The sequence below is a fragment of the Cucumis sativus genome, chromosome 6 (assembly GCF_000004075.3).
Source record: "Cucumis sativus cultivar 9930 chromosome 6, Cucumber_9930_V3, whole genome shotgun sequence".
In the NCBI taxonomy this organism is placed as follows: Eukaryota; Viridiplantae; Streptophyta; class Magnoliopsida; order Cucurbitales; family Cucurbitaceae; genus Cucumis; species Cucumis sativus.
The window spans coordinates 18413215-18428281 of record NC_026660.2 but is presented as its reverse complement, the minus strand read 5'-3'; the positions used below and the strand labels follow the sequence as shown (position 1 = coordinate 18428281).

The 15067-nt window shown below is 34.8% G+C and overlaps 1 protein-coding gene across 1 annotated transcript; it reads left to right on the top strand.

Moving 5' to 3' along the window:
- Positions 1 to 1058: 1058 nt before the first annotated feature.
- Positions 1059 to 11767, top strand: LOC101222173 (retrovirus-related Pol polyprotein from transposon opus; the record flags this gene model as incomplete). Its single annotated transcript, XM_031887027.1, has 3 exons — positions 1059 to 4077; positions 9585 to 9736; positions 11733 to 11767. A coding segment is annotated over one exon (1140 nt), but the record flags the coding sequence as incomplete, so codon positions are not given.
- Between the last annotated feature and the right edge of the window lie 3300 nt (positions 11768 to 15067).

Genomic DNA, 15067 nt, shown 5'->3' with positions numbered 1-15067 from the left:
ATTCTATACCCGTGTCGAGAAAAGGACTCGGATACAAGTCGCCAGAACCGATCCGTATAACTAAAAAGGGGAAGGAAAAAGTGGTTGACATCAATCATATAACTATAGAGGAGGATGACAATACTGACGTAAAAGAAGGTGATAATCAGAGAATCTCAGTATTTGATCGAATTAGACCATCTGTTGCACGTCCCGTAGTATTTGAAAGGCTAAGCATGACAGAGGCAGAAAGAGAAAGGCTCCAGTCAGTACCAAACCTTGAGAGACATTCGGTCTTTCGAAGGCTAACTACGACTCCCATAAAGGAAGAAAGCACATGCCATGCCTTGACAACTACAAGACCATCAGCCTTTGAAAGGCTAGGTGTGTCTAAAAAGAAAAATGTACAAGCACCTCGTGCTCCGATTTTTAATCATCTCGGGGATAAAGGATCACACGACAACATTGATTCCAACATAGATACAAAGAAGAAGGAACCAATGTCTCGTGTGAAAGTTTGGCGTCGAATTAAGCATACAGATGTCGATAATTATCGTAGTAAGAAGTTTCCTTGCGAGACAAAGGAAAATGGAGAAATTCATAGCAACGTTCCTTCTCGCATGAAAAGAAAAACTTTTGTTACTCTCAATACAAGTCAAGGTTCGTTAAAGGTAAAAAGACATGATGTTATACTAACGAATCCTGAAAAAGAAGGGTCGGAACAAGGGGAATGTGAAACTTCATGTCATCACATCACCATTATTGAGGAATCGGAGACTGGAACTCATGAAGAAGATGCAGAAAATGTCCCACAAAGTTTAGAGGATGGTGGCCAATCTACTGTAGACGAGCTAAAAGAGGTGAACCTTGGTACAATAGAGGAACCACGTCCGACTTTCATTAGTGCGTCCCTCTCTAACGAAGAGGTGGATAAATATATGAGTTTGCTCACCGAATACAGGGACATCTTTGCGTGGTCGTACAAGGAGATGCCAGGACTTGACCCAAAAGTAGCAGTCCATCATCTTGCAATTAAACCTGGATATCGACCGATTAAACAAGCACAACGACGTTTTTGACCAGAGCTTATCCCTCAAATCGAGGTGGAAGTCAACAAGTTGATCGAAGCAGGATTCATTCGCGAGGTCAAATATCCAACGTGGATAGCAAACATTGTCCCTGTTAGAAAAAAAAATGGACAACTTCGCGTTTGTGTAGACTTTCGCGATCTGAATAATGCATGCCCTAAAGATGATTTTCCCTTGCCCATCACCGAAATCATGGTTGATGCAACTACTGGACACGAGGCGTTGTCGTTTATGGATGGGTCGTCTGGATATAATCAAATACGGATGGCCCTCTCAGATGAAGAAATGACAGCTTTCAGAACTCCAAAGGGAATATACTGTTACAAGGTGATGCCCTTTGGATTGAAAAATGCCGGTGCTACTTATCAACGTGCCATGCAGAAAGTGTTTGATGATATGTTGCACAGGTATGTTGAATGTTATGTTGATGATCTTGTAGTCAAAACAAAGAGACGACAAGACCATTTGAAGGATCTAAAAGTCGTGTTTGATCGCTTGCGAAAATATCAGCTAAGGATGAACCCTCTCAAGTGTGTGTTTGGTGTAACTTCAGGAAAATTTCTTGGCTTCATTGTAAGGCATCGAGGGATCGAAATAGACCAGTCCAAGATTGATGCCATTCAGAAGATGTCAAGACTTAAAAGTTTGCATGACCTAAGAAGTCTCCAAGGACGACTGGCTTACATCCGAAGGTTCATCTCTAACTTGGCCGGTCGGTGTCAACCTTTTCAAAAGTTGATGAGAAAAGGAGAAAATTTTGTGTGGGATGAAGCTTGTCAGAACGCTTTTGATAGCATAAAGAAATACTTGCTTACTCCCCCAGTGCTGGGAGCTCCAGTACCTGACAAACCACTAATATTGTACATTGCTGCACAAGAAAGGTCCTTAGGAGCATTACTGGCACAAGAAGAGGTAAAGGGAAAAGAGCGTTCTCTCTACTATCTAAGCAGAACATTAATTGGGGCTGAAGTTAACTATTCTCCTATCGAAAAGATGTGTCTTGCACTTTTCTTTGCCATTGATAAGTTGAGGCATTATATGCAGGCCTTCACGGTTCATCTAGTGGCAAAAGCAGACCCTATAAAGTATGTTCTATCCAGGCCAATCATCTCTGGACGCTTAGCCAAATGAGCGGTTCTACTCCAACAATATGACATTGTCTATATTCCCCAAAAGGCGATAAAAGGACAAGCGCTAGCAGACTTTTTAGCAGACCACCCAATTCCTTCGGATTGGAAGTTATGTGATGACCTACCAGACGATGAGGTTTTCTTCACAGAAGTTATGGAACCTTGGACTATGTACTTCGATGGTGCAGCTCGAAGAAGTGGTGCGGGGGCAAGCATTGTCCTCATTTCTCCTGAGAAGCATATGTTGCCTTATAGCTTTGCACTTTCCGAATTGTGTTCAAACAATGTGGCTGAATATCAGGCTTTGATAATTGGCCTTCAAATAGCATTAAAAATCGGAGTGTCATTCATAGAAGTCTATGGTGATTCAAAATTGATAATCAATCAACTCTCGCTTCAATATGACGTGAAACATGAAGACTTGAAGCCATATTTTGCTTATGCTCGACAATTGATGGAAAAGTTTGATAACGTGATGTTAGAACATGTCCCTAGAGTAGAAAATAAGAGAGCGGATGCATTGGCAAATTTAGCCACGGCCTTGACCATGCCAGATGATGTAACTCTGAACATACCACTTTGTCAACGATGGATTACCCCCAGTTAGGCCTGAATGTCAGGAAGTGAACATGGCAACATCCTATTTGATTGATGAAGAAGATTGGCGTCAACCCATCATAGAGTATCTTGAACATGGAAAGCTTCCAAAGGATTCTCGTCATAAAATTGAGATACGAAGAAGGGCAGCACACTTCATTTATTACAAGGGAACTTTATATCGCCGTTCTCTTGAAGGGCTCTTCCTTCGATGTCTCGGAAAGGAAGATTCGGTAAAAGCTCTAAAGGAAGTACATGCAGGTGTTTGTGGAGCACATCAATCGGGACCAAAGCTTCAATTCCAGCTAAGAAGAATGGGCTACTACTGGCCTAAGATGATCCAAGATTCAATAGACTATGTGAAGAAGTGTGAGCCTTGTCAATACCATGCAAACTTCATACACCAACCTCCAGAACCTCTTCATCCAACTGTGGCTTCTTGGCCTTTTGAGGCTTGGGGACTCGATCTGGTTGGCCCCATTACACCAAAATCATCAGCAGGACATTCTTATATCCTAGCAGCAACGACTATTTTTCAAGGTGGGCTGAGGCCATTTCATTGAGAGAAGCCAAGAAGGAGAACGTGGCAGACTTTATTCGAACACACATCATCTATCGATACGGTATTTCACATCGAATCGTGACGGATAATGGAAAGCAATTCTCCAATAGTATGATGGACAAGTTATGTGAAAAATTCAAATTCAAGCAATATAAGTCATCCATGTACAACGCAGCTGCGAATGGACTAGCAGAAGCATTCAACAAAACATTGTGCAATCTTTTAAAGAAAATTGTCTCCAAGTCAAAGAGGGATTGGCAAGAAAAGATCGGCGAGGCATTATGGGCTTATCGGACGACTCATCGCACCCCTACAGGGGTTACACCATATTCGCTTGTTTACGGTGTGGAGGCTGTCCTTCCTCTCGAAAGGGAAATTCCGTCACTAAGAATGGCAGTACAAGAGGGATTGACTACCGAAGATAAAGTGAAGTTACGTCTTCAAGAATTAGAAGCACTTGACGAAAAGCGATTAGAGGCTCAGCAAGCATTGGAATGTTATCAAGCGAGAATGTCCAAAGCTTTTGATAAACACGTTAAACCTCGCTCCTTTCAAGTCGGTGATCTAGTACTTGCCGTAAGGAGACCGATCATCACAACAAGGCATACAGGAAATAAGTTCACACCTAAATGGGATGGACCTTACATTGTTAAAGAAGTTTATACAAATGGCGCATACAAGATCGTTGATCAAGACGGACTACGAATTGGCCCAATCAATGGTAAATTTCTTAAGAAATTTTATGCTTAATTTTGTTAGGTAAAAAAAAAAAAAAAAAAAAAAAAAATTGAACTACGTTATGACTTGATCCCTATGTTATAAAGGGTACGTAGGCAGCTTAAGGAAAACCTTAAGCCCAGTCCAGCAAAAAAAAAATTGAACTACGTTATGACTTGATCCCTATGTTATAAAGGGTACGTAGGCAGCTTAAGGAAAACCTTAAGCCCAGTCCAGCAAAAAAAAAAGTTGAACTACGTTATGACTTGATCCCTACATTATAAAGGGTACGTAGGCAACTTAAAGAAAACTTTAAGTTCAGTCCACCATTATAAAAAAAAAAAAAACCTTGAACTACGTCGTGAGTTAATTCTTTTCTTCAAAGGGTGTTCATCTCTACTAAGGAATCATAACAAATTGGGGGCAAATCCCTAAATTCAAGATGTTCATCTTTAGTAACAATGAGATGAAATAAATTGAAGATGTACAAACTCCGTGCAAAGACTATGTACAAGTTGAGTGCATGTAAAAAGAAAAAAAAAGAATCTTAAAATCAAGCTCAAAGGCATCATTAATGATCCCTCAAATTCAAGCATAAAAGTTTCATTGATGATTCCTTATATTCAAGTTTGAAGGCTTCATCGATGCTGTAGCTCCAGCTCTTTGAGAGGATAACGATGGTACAACTTTGATAGGACGACGATCGGGTAGCTCTGCCTTCGCCTCTCCAAGATGAAAACGACAGTGTAACATCGTTTCTGCCTCTTGAAGAAGATGCATGCAATGCTAAAGCTTTAACCTCTGCTTCATCTTCAGCTTATTGCAACCGAAGAGGATTCATCTTCATCTTCTTCTAAGTTTTGCAATCGAAGATGATTCATCTTCATCTGCTCTAAGGTGTCGCAAGTGAGAGGATTCATCTTTGTCTTCCTCCATGTGTTACAACCGAGATGATTCATCTTCATCTTCACCTAGGAGTCGCAATCAAGAAGATTCATTTTCATCTTCTCTCAGGTGTAACAACCGAGAGGATTCATCTTCATCTTCTCCTAAGAATTGCAACTGAGAAGATTCACCTTCATCTTCTTTCAGGTGTCGCAACCAAAGAAGATTCATCTTTATCTTCTTCCAGGTGCTGCAACCAAAGAGGATTCATCTTCATCTTCTTTCATATGACGTAGCCGGAAGGATTCACCTTCATCTTCTTCTAGGTGCTACAACCGAGAGGATTCATCTTCATCTTCTCATTGGAATTGCAACTGAGAAGATTCATCTTCATCTTCTCCTAAGAGTCGCAACCGAGAAGATTCACCTTCATCTTCTTTCAGGTGTCGCAACCAAAGAAGATTCATTTTCATCTTCTTTTAGGAGTTGCAACCAAAGAGAATTCATCTTCATCTTCTTTCATATGTCGTAGCCGGAAGGATTCACCTTCATCTTCTTCTAGGTGCTACAATCAAAGATGATTCATCTTCATCTTCTCTTATATGTCATAGCTGAGAAGATTCATCTTCATCTTCTCCCAGGTGCTGCAATCGAAAATGATTCATCTTCTCTCATATGTCATAGCCGAGAGGATTCATCTTCATCTTCTCCCATATGTCATAGCCGAGAGGATTTATCTTCATCTTCTCCCAGGTGCTGCAATTGAATAGGATTCATCTTCATCTCCTCCCATATGTCATAGTCGAGAGGATTCATCTCCTTTCATATGTCATAGCCGAGAGGATTCATCTTCATCTTCTCTCATATGTCATAGCTGAGAGGATTCATCTTCATCTTCTTCCAAGTGCTGCAACTGAAGAGAATTCATCTTCATCTCCTCCCATATGTCATAGCCGAGAGGATTCATCTTCATCTTCTCCTATATGTCGTAGCTGAGAGTATTCATCTTTATCATCTAACAGGTGTCACAACCCGGCCGATGGAATTCATTTTCATCAGCTCTAAGGTGTCGCAAGCTAGATTGATTCATCTTCATCTTCTCCCTAGTACCACAACCAAGAAAGAAAGAAAAAAAAAAAAGGGAGAAGCAAGAAGAAGAAAGAAGAAAATGATGAAGAAGAAAGAAGGAAAAAAAAAAAAAAAAAAAAAGCAAAAAGAAAGAAGAAAAAGAAAAAAAAACAAAAGAAAGAAGAAGAAGAAGAAAACAAAAAGAAAGAAGCAAAAGAAGAAAAAACAAAAAGAAAGAAGAATAAGAAGAAGAAGAAAAAAAAAAAAAAAACGAAGAAGCTCAATTGGTGATAACGAAGATCGAAGCCCGACGATGACAGAGTCGATCTCTCCTACTAGGGCGATAGATCTGACGGCAAAAGCCCGATCGTCCCTAGAAGAAGCTCAACAAAGTCATTTATGCAAACGAAGATTGAAGCCCGACGATGACAGAGTCGATCTCTCCTACTAGGGCGATAGATCTGACGGCAAAAGCCCGATCGTCCCTAGAAGAAGCTCAACAAAGTCATTTCTGCAAACGAAGATCGAAGCCCGACGATGACAGAGTCGATCTCTCCTACTAGGGCGATAGATCTGACGGCAAAAGCCCGATCGTCCCTAGAAGAAGCTCAACAAAGTCATTTCTGCAAACGAAGATTGAAGCCCGACGATGACAGAGTCGATCTCTCCAACTAGGGCGATAGATCTGACGGCAAAAGCCCGATCGTCCCTAGAAGAAGCTCAACAAAGTCATTTCTGCAAACGAAAATTGAAGCCCGACGATGACAGAGTCGATCTCTCCAACTAGGGCAATAGATCTGACGGCAAAAGCCCGATCGTCCCTAGAAGAAGCTCAACAAAGTCATTTCTGCAAACGAAAATTGAAGCCCGACGATGACAGAGTCGATCTCTCCAACTAGGGCAATAGATCTGACGGCAAAAGCCCGATCGTCCCTAGAAGAAGCTCAACAAAGTCATTTCTGCAAACGAAGATCGAAGCCCGACGATGACAGAGTCGATCTCTCCAACTAGGGCGATAGATCTGACGGCAAAAGCCCGATCGTCCCTAGAAGAAGCTCGACAAAGTCATTCCTGCAAAAAAAAAAAAAAAAAAAAAAAAAAAAAAACAAAACAACAAAAAAAAAAACAAAAAAAAAAAAAAAAAAAACAAAACAGAATAAAAAAAAAACACACACACAAAAAAAAAAGAAAAAAAAAAAAAGAGAAAGGGAGAAGAAAAGTTTTCTATACCTTTCTGCCGATTGGATGAGGAATAAGCGTTGGATGAGGTATAAGTGAGTAGGGTATGAGTCTATTTATAGGCCCAACAAATCCAGTTCCTAAAAGGATTAGGAATGATATTTAATTATTTTTTTTTAAAAAAAACAAATCCAATTCCTAAAAGGAATAGGAATGATTTTTAAAAATATATATATATATAAAGAAAAGATAATCCAATTATCTTATTTTTATTTTAAATTATTTCTTTTTTTTTGGATAAATCTCAAGTTTACTTTTATTGAGATATTTAAAATATTTAAAAATGTTGAAATTTTTAAATATTTTAAATATATATATATATATATATATATATATTCTCAATTCCAAAATTCAAGTTAAATTAACTTGCATATATGATCTCCTTTTTATCATGAATTTAAATCGGAACCATAAATCCAACTTTACCTAAGATTGAGGACTTGATTTTTTTTTTGTCATTCCAAATTCTTATGCATCCCCAAGATAAATTAAGGTACGGTAGAAACCTTATCCTTATTTCAAAATTAAAATTTTGGTTATATTCCAAATTTTACTTAAAAAAAATCATCATATTAAATTTTTTTTTTTTCCCTCAAATAAAATTAAGTGGGAAATAAAACTTTGAATTTTTTTTAAGGTTTGGCCATATTCCAACCCTTATTTTAAATTTAAATCAAACTCACGTACTAAATTCATAGTTTGATTAATTTGATATGTCGAATTGAGTAAAAAAAAAAAAGGCTCGTACTTTGACTTCAAATTTATCTTTTCCGAGATTCATTCACCCATATACGTGCATAAATCTCGAAAAGGGGGCATTTGTTGAATAAGAAATTTTGAGACCAATCACAAGTTGCCACATCATTTATTAAGTTAATGATGAAAAATACAAATAATTAAATTTGGGACTAATTAAAATTGACACATGCTCCAAATTAAAGAGTTAAAATAAATAAATTGGTCATTCTAAGAATGCCACATGTTTTCATATTAATCGTTGGATTAAGTTAATCATTTTAGTTCAATTAAATATTATTTACTTGGACTAAGTTCAATTAAGCCAAAAAAAAAAAAAAAGCTTAATTGAGCCCAAAGACTAAATATAACCTAAGTCCATATGGTTGAGCCCATGGGTCTGGTCCATGGACCAACCAGATTCAAACCCATAAAGCCCACCAGTAAACTCTATAAATAGAGGAATTCTTCTCATTTGTAGAGGTTGGAAAATTTTGACTCTAGAAGATCCAGAGAGAATTCTTCCAAAAGCTAGAAGAGAATTCTTCCAAAAGCTAGAAGACTCCCTAACTTCTGAAGTTGACCACCCTCGAAGATTGAAGCTGTTTTGAAGATACAAACTTTCTCCCAAGACTCCAACTTCAAGAACATCACGTGCTCCGCTTCCTCAAATCAAGCGTAAGCATTCAACCAACTTGAAGAACATCACGTGCTCCTGCTTCTCCAAATCAAGCGTAGACGTTCAACAAGCTTCAAGAACATCACGTGCTCTGCTTCCTCAAATCAAGCGTAAGCATTCAACCAACTTGAAGAAAATCACGTGCTCCGCTTCTCCAAATCAAGCGTAGACGTTCAACAAACTTCAAGAACATCACGTGCTCCGCTTCTCCAAATCAAGCGTAGACGTTCAACAAACTTCAAGAACATCACGTGCTCCGCTTCTCCAAATCAAGCGTAGACGTTCAACAAACTTCAAGGAACATCACGTGCTCCGCTTCCTCAAATCAAGCGTAAGCATTCAACCAACTTGAAGAAAATCACGTGCTCCGCTTCTCCAAATCAAGCGTAGACGTTCAACAAACTTCAAGAACATCACGTGCTCCGCTTCTCCAAAATCAAGCGTAGACGTTCAACAAACTTCAAGAACATCACGTGCTCCGCTTCCCCCAAATCAAGCGTAGACATACAGTTGAGAGAGAATCAGAGGATCAAATTCTAGAGATTGAACCGCATCGCATCAAATCAACAAAAATACAACATCAACCCAAGTTCAAGTCCACGAATTAAATTTCTCCGGAAATCTCGTGCGAACAATGGGGTTTTATTTTCTTCTTCTCTTATTTTCTGCTTAATCCAATGCACCTTGTTTTCAATTAATGTATAACTAATTGCTTAATTAATTAATTAATTAAATTACCTCAATTATTTCATTTTCAAGTCACACCACCTTTAATTAATTTATATATATATCGCTAGGGGAAATTTAATTAATTTAGTGTGAAATTAAAGAAAAAAAATGGATTGCATTTTGGATTTTCAAGATTTTGCTTTTACTTTTATAAATGTAGGTGAAATATTTTGTAGGCGGAAGGTGAAAAAGAAGGGGCAAAAGCGAATTCGGCAGCCAAGATTTGCGTTCATGACCAAAAGTGAAGTTGATCATCTTGAAGATGGTTACCGGTGGAGGAAATATGGACAAAAGGCTGTCAAAAACAGTCCTTTCCCTAGGTTAGTTGGTATAACCCTATACTCCCACTTAATTTCCTTAACTACGCATATGCTTAGTTTATTTTAGCTTGTTCAAAAATGTTGATGCAAATATCAAATAACATGTCCATGTTGATGGTATTTCTGAAAACAGTACTTATTGAAACAAAAGATTAAAATATATATATAGGAACATTTTCAAGTAAAATCAAAATATTTACCCCATATATAAGCAAAATTTCAAATCAACGATACTAATAAACTTCTATATGTGTCTATCGGTTATATAATATAGATTTTTTTGCTATTACATGTATTTTCAACAATTTTGTCATTATAATAATAATATATATATACTGTAAATTAATAATAATCTTTTAAATAAATTGAAAATATTTATCATTTATATTTATGATATTTTGTTGTTTTTCAGTATAACAATTTAGAGTCGGAGAATTGAACCTCCAAATTACTAATATAATACTACTAAATCCAACTCATTTTTATTTTCTTTTACATTTCGTAGGCTTTCAAACAAAATATATTAAAAGTATCAAGATGTTGGGCAAAAATTTATTACCATAGGATTATTGTTAGAGTTGTTTTCATTTTTATATTTACTTTTTTTAAAAAGAAATAATATGTATGGGGAGAGAATAACATTGAGATCTCCAATATGAGTTATATTACAAAATTTTAAATTTGAAAATAATTATAACAATATTATTATTATTGGTGGAAAGTGGGATTCCATTTTTACAATTATGTTGGCATATTTTGAAAAATGTTTTTATTTTGCAACTCTAGGTGGAATGATACCATCTTAAAATCTTATTACTTTGTCCAACAAGAAGGTACCCTTTTAAATGGGTTTGGAAAATAGTATCTATATATATTTATTAGAAACCCTATTATATTGACATCCCTATATATATATATATTGGCATCTTACAAATATATATAGCTTTTAATTTATTTTGATGTACAATTCATTTACGTTTGTTAGACTTGTGGTTTAAATTGTCGGCATGGACTACCTATATGTTAGTCCCCAAGGATAGGGACACTAAAAGAAATGTACAAATTAACTAACATCTATTTTTGGTATTCTTTATTTTACAAAATTGATTGGAGATGAATATTTGTGACTTTTTGTATTTTTTTTTTTTTTGTCCCTTTTAAACTCGTCAAATGTATCTGTACAATAAAACCCTAATATGTCATTAATTAATTTAAAACCAATTTAATCATACGCAATGTGAAATATATTTTTATTGATATAGCACATAATCTCCACATAATCATTAATTAGTGAGAATACGTGATAAATTTTAGATTAAAAAGCCTAATCTTACTTATGTATATATATTATTTGCTTATAAAAGCATAACTAAAGAAAAAGAAGAGCTAATATGGGTAGACAGATAAAGATTCATATGTCTTATCTTTGTCGCATTAAAATATAACATATATTTCCTAACCATTTTTATTTAGGGTATATTTGTATATCTTTATTGGACATGATTTGATATATTTTCTTCTTTTTTCTTTTCTAATTCGCTCAACTATTGATATAACTAATTGTTAATTAAAGTACAAATTTAATCCACTTTCGTTTACATGATTTCTAAACTTTAAATTAAATGTTTAATATGTATTTTTAGTTAAATTTGTAAGTACAAATTTGAATTGATTTATAGATATAAATTCGACCATTTATGTGTAATGAAATCTTTTAAACTTCTATTTTGTGTCTTACGTACATATTCGTAGATTTTATAATATACGAAAGCTTAATGACAACAATTTTTTATCCAAAAGAATATATTCAAAGATGCTGATAAGGCTAAATTTGTAAATTTGAAAATAAAAGGTTTGATGGACTAATAGACACAAACCTTGAAATTCGGAGTCTTTGAATTTAACCTTTTAATATTGTATCGTAATAGCAGAATATATTATGTTTGAGACCATACTCGAAACCCTATAATGTGAAGGAAGTAAAAGTTTAAAATATGATTGCAGGAGTTACTACAGGTGCACAAACAGCAAATGCACAGTAAAAAAAAGGGTAGAACGGTCGTGTGAAGATTCAAGCGTTGTAATAACAACATATGAAGGCCAACATTGCCATCACACCGTTGGATTCCCTCGAGGTGGATTAACCATAGCTCATGAAACTTCTTTTGGGTCTCAATTTTCACCTCAAATCCCACATTTTTTTTACCCTGATCCACCACCACCACCAACAACAACTAATAACCATAACCCTCCCACACCTCCCATTGACCAACCACTACACCATTTCCCCAGCACTCCTAGTTCGACTGAACAACAAGAACCACCAAACTCAAATCTCCAACAACTTCCTTCCAACGAAGGCTTGCTCGGTGCCATTGTCCCCCATGCCATGATGCGTAGAACAACATGACATGACGTACGACTTACTCCTCCACACTCATTTTGTGGTATAAAAATCTTGCACTAACCTCATGATCTCTCTCTATACATATAAAGTATATATAACTTATTTTTTGTTCAAAATTATTGACAATTGGACGCTTTTTGCTGAAAGCTGTATGTTGTTCCGAAAAAAAGTTATTCGAAATGTGTGACAGTCAAATTGAATAAATTTTCAGGTCTAGGAGAAAATAGGAGGTGTCTTATAAGCATGTAATTTGGCTCACAAAAGCCAAATATAATTGTCGTTTTTATGCATGCTTTAATTTGTACAAAGTATAAAAGGGTTGTCGTTGTTGGTAATTATGTTGGCTATATTTTTCTTTCGACTCTTTGTAGATTTTTAACTCATTGGGATGTCCACCATGTATGGATGGATTATTTGTAATTGAATTAAACATGTATAATTGGCATTATTGTTTAGGATGAAAATTGGGTTGGTGTTTACAGGGTACTGACACACAGATTGGAGTGTACAAATATTTATATGCATGTGTATAGCTCTAGCTTTGGGAAAGTGAATCCTTTAATACTGTGTGTATTGCTGCTAAAAGAGTTGATGTATGGTTGTGGTGGTAACTGATAATTAAAGAGAGTCCCATGTGAATTTTGAAAATGCTTCTTTTAATAATTTCTGTTTCTGTTGTGTTCTTGGATCAGCTTTTAGATTTTATTGGTGACATTGTTTATTATTATTATTATTATTATTATTATTTATGAGGTTAAGTAAAATAGAAAAAGCATATATGTGGATCAAAATAATGAAAGCCAATAAGAAAACAATTAAATTACTGATGACCCCATAATAGTTTCGTATGCATTTACTATTTTCTTTTATAATTTCTTGTTTGTTTGCTTTTTTAATTTCTTTTTATACATACTCTCAAAATTGTACATAAATTAAATTAATTTTCTGTCCATCGTTCATTTCCTTCTCTTTCCTTTTGTACATTTTATTGATCTATGAATTGTTGTGATTCTATTTTTAAAAAAAATATTTTCATTGAAATTTGTATACTTTGTTTTTATGTTGATTCATTCTAAAATTACACGTGTGTCAGAAGTTTTGGAAATATTTTTTTTCTCTCTTTTTAGTTATTTTTAGAAAAAGAGCAACTATGACAAAAATTATTATTAACTTATGATCTATTTCATATTTTCAAAAGTGAACGTAATAACTCGGTAATTGACCATGCATATTGATTTCTTCTAACGCGGTAGGTTCAAATATTCAAGTACTAAAAATATATAGTTGTATATATAGAACTCATTTCCATCCTTCCCTTGTATATTGTATCATAATTTTTATAGGTTTAGTTTATTTGTTTAGAGAGAGTGATGGAAGTGACAGATCAATGGTGTTTTTAAAGCTGGGGTTTAGAGATACATACATATATACATACAGATATACATACATACATACACATGTATATATATATATACTTAGATGCCATGATTATTTTAGTTTCAAACGAGAAGAAACAGCAGCTGAGTTATTTTAAAAAAATTAAAGCACTTTGGGGAACTTCAGAGGACTAAGATCAAAATCAGTATCCATTAGTTGAAAATAATCTGACTTCATTTTGATAAATTAATCTCAAACAGCCTTATGCTGTTTCATTTGTAAACATTCAATTGAAACTCCCAAATTGATTTTTCTTTTTCTTTTTTGCTTTGTTGTTGTTATATATCACTGTGTATTCATAAGTAATCTCCTTTCGGTAAAGTTTTTTGTGAAAGCTGCTTCATTAAAAAGAACAGAAAAAGAAAGAAAGTTTTCTTTTTTTTGTTACAGCTTTTGTTTTGTTAGCTGAAGCACAGCTGAAATCTTGAAATGGAAGCTGCAAATAGAAACCCCTAAAGCTGCTGCATCCTACCCCTTTTGGTCTTTTCATCATCAATATTACGAAAACAAAAATATCAAATTATATTCTTGTCGAAACTAGTTGCATCAATTTAAACCCTAAACGAATGCTACACTCGTAGAAAACTCTATGCTACGTTTTCCTATTATCATTTAGGGTTCATTGTTTTGTTTTATTTATGGAAGTTTAGGGTTATATTTATTATTAAGATAATGAAATCACTTTGATTTTTGAGTTAGAGTCCTCAGTTATGGTTTATTAGTATTAATTGAATCGATTGAGTATTGTTTGTATAATAAATATGAAAGAGTATTAATGTTCGTGACTTTGTGTTTGTGTTTGCTTCTTTTTTACGCTACTTTTCCACTGTTCCATTCATTCATGTGTTCTATTTCTGTCCATATATCCAACCCGTTGGTCGACACTCTCTTTAACCAATTTACTTCTATGTTCCCAGATCTCCAATATTAGCTTATGTTTTCCTTCTTCTTCTTCTTTTAAAAAAATTATTATTTGAGATTCATGTGTTGAAATTCTTTGAATATATATATATTGGTGTTATTATTTAATAAATTGCTCGTGGAAAAAGAAATTAAGATGTGAGGATATAAAATTGAAACTCTTAAAATTTTGAAAAAGCAGAAATAATTAACACCAACCATATCCCACAAGGACATTTTGTATAACTAATGTGGTTTCAAAAAATTTCACTAGGGTTAAACATTTGTACTGAACCCTATATTAATAAATGGAAACCAATTTAGGGTTCTTAGGGTAATTTAATTTAAGGTTTTTTGGTTTTTTTTCTTCTTCCCTTCTAGTTCAAGTGAATAGCAATGACTTGAATTTTACTCTTTTTGCAACACAAAATAAGTGATATATGAACACTAAATTGTTCAAGTTAAGTTTTGAGTATTTTAATTAAGATTATTACTGACATGTAGGAGCAGAATTATCTAGAAAAAAATTCTTTTTATATCTAGTTTAACAATTACAAGTGAATAAAATATTGATCCATTGTTCCGTTCAAAATTA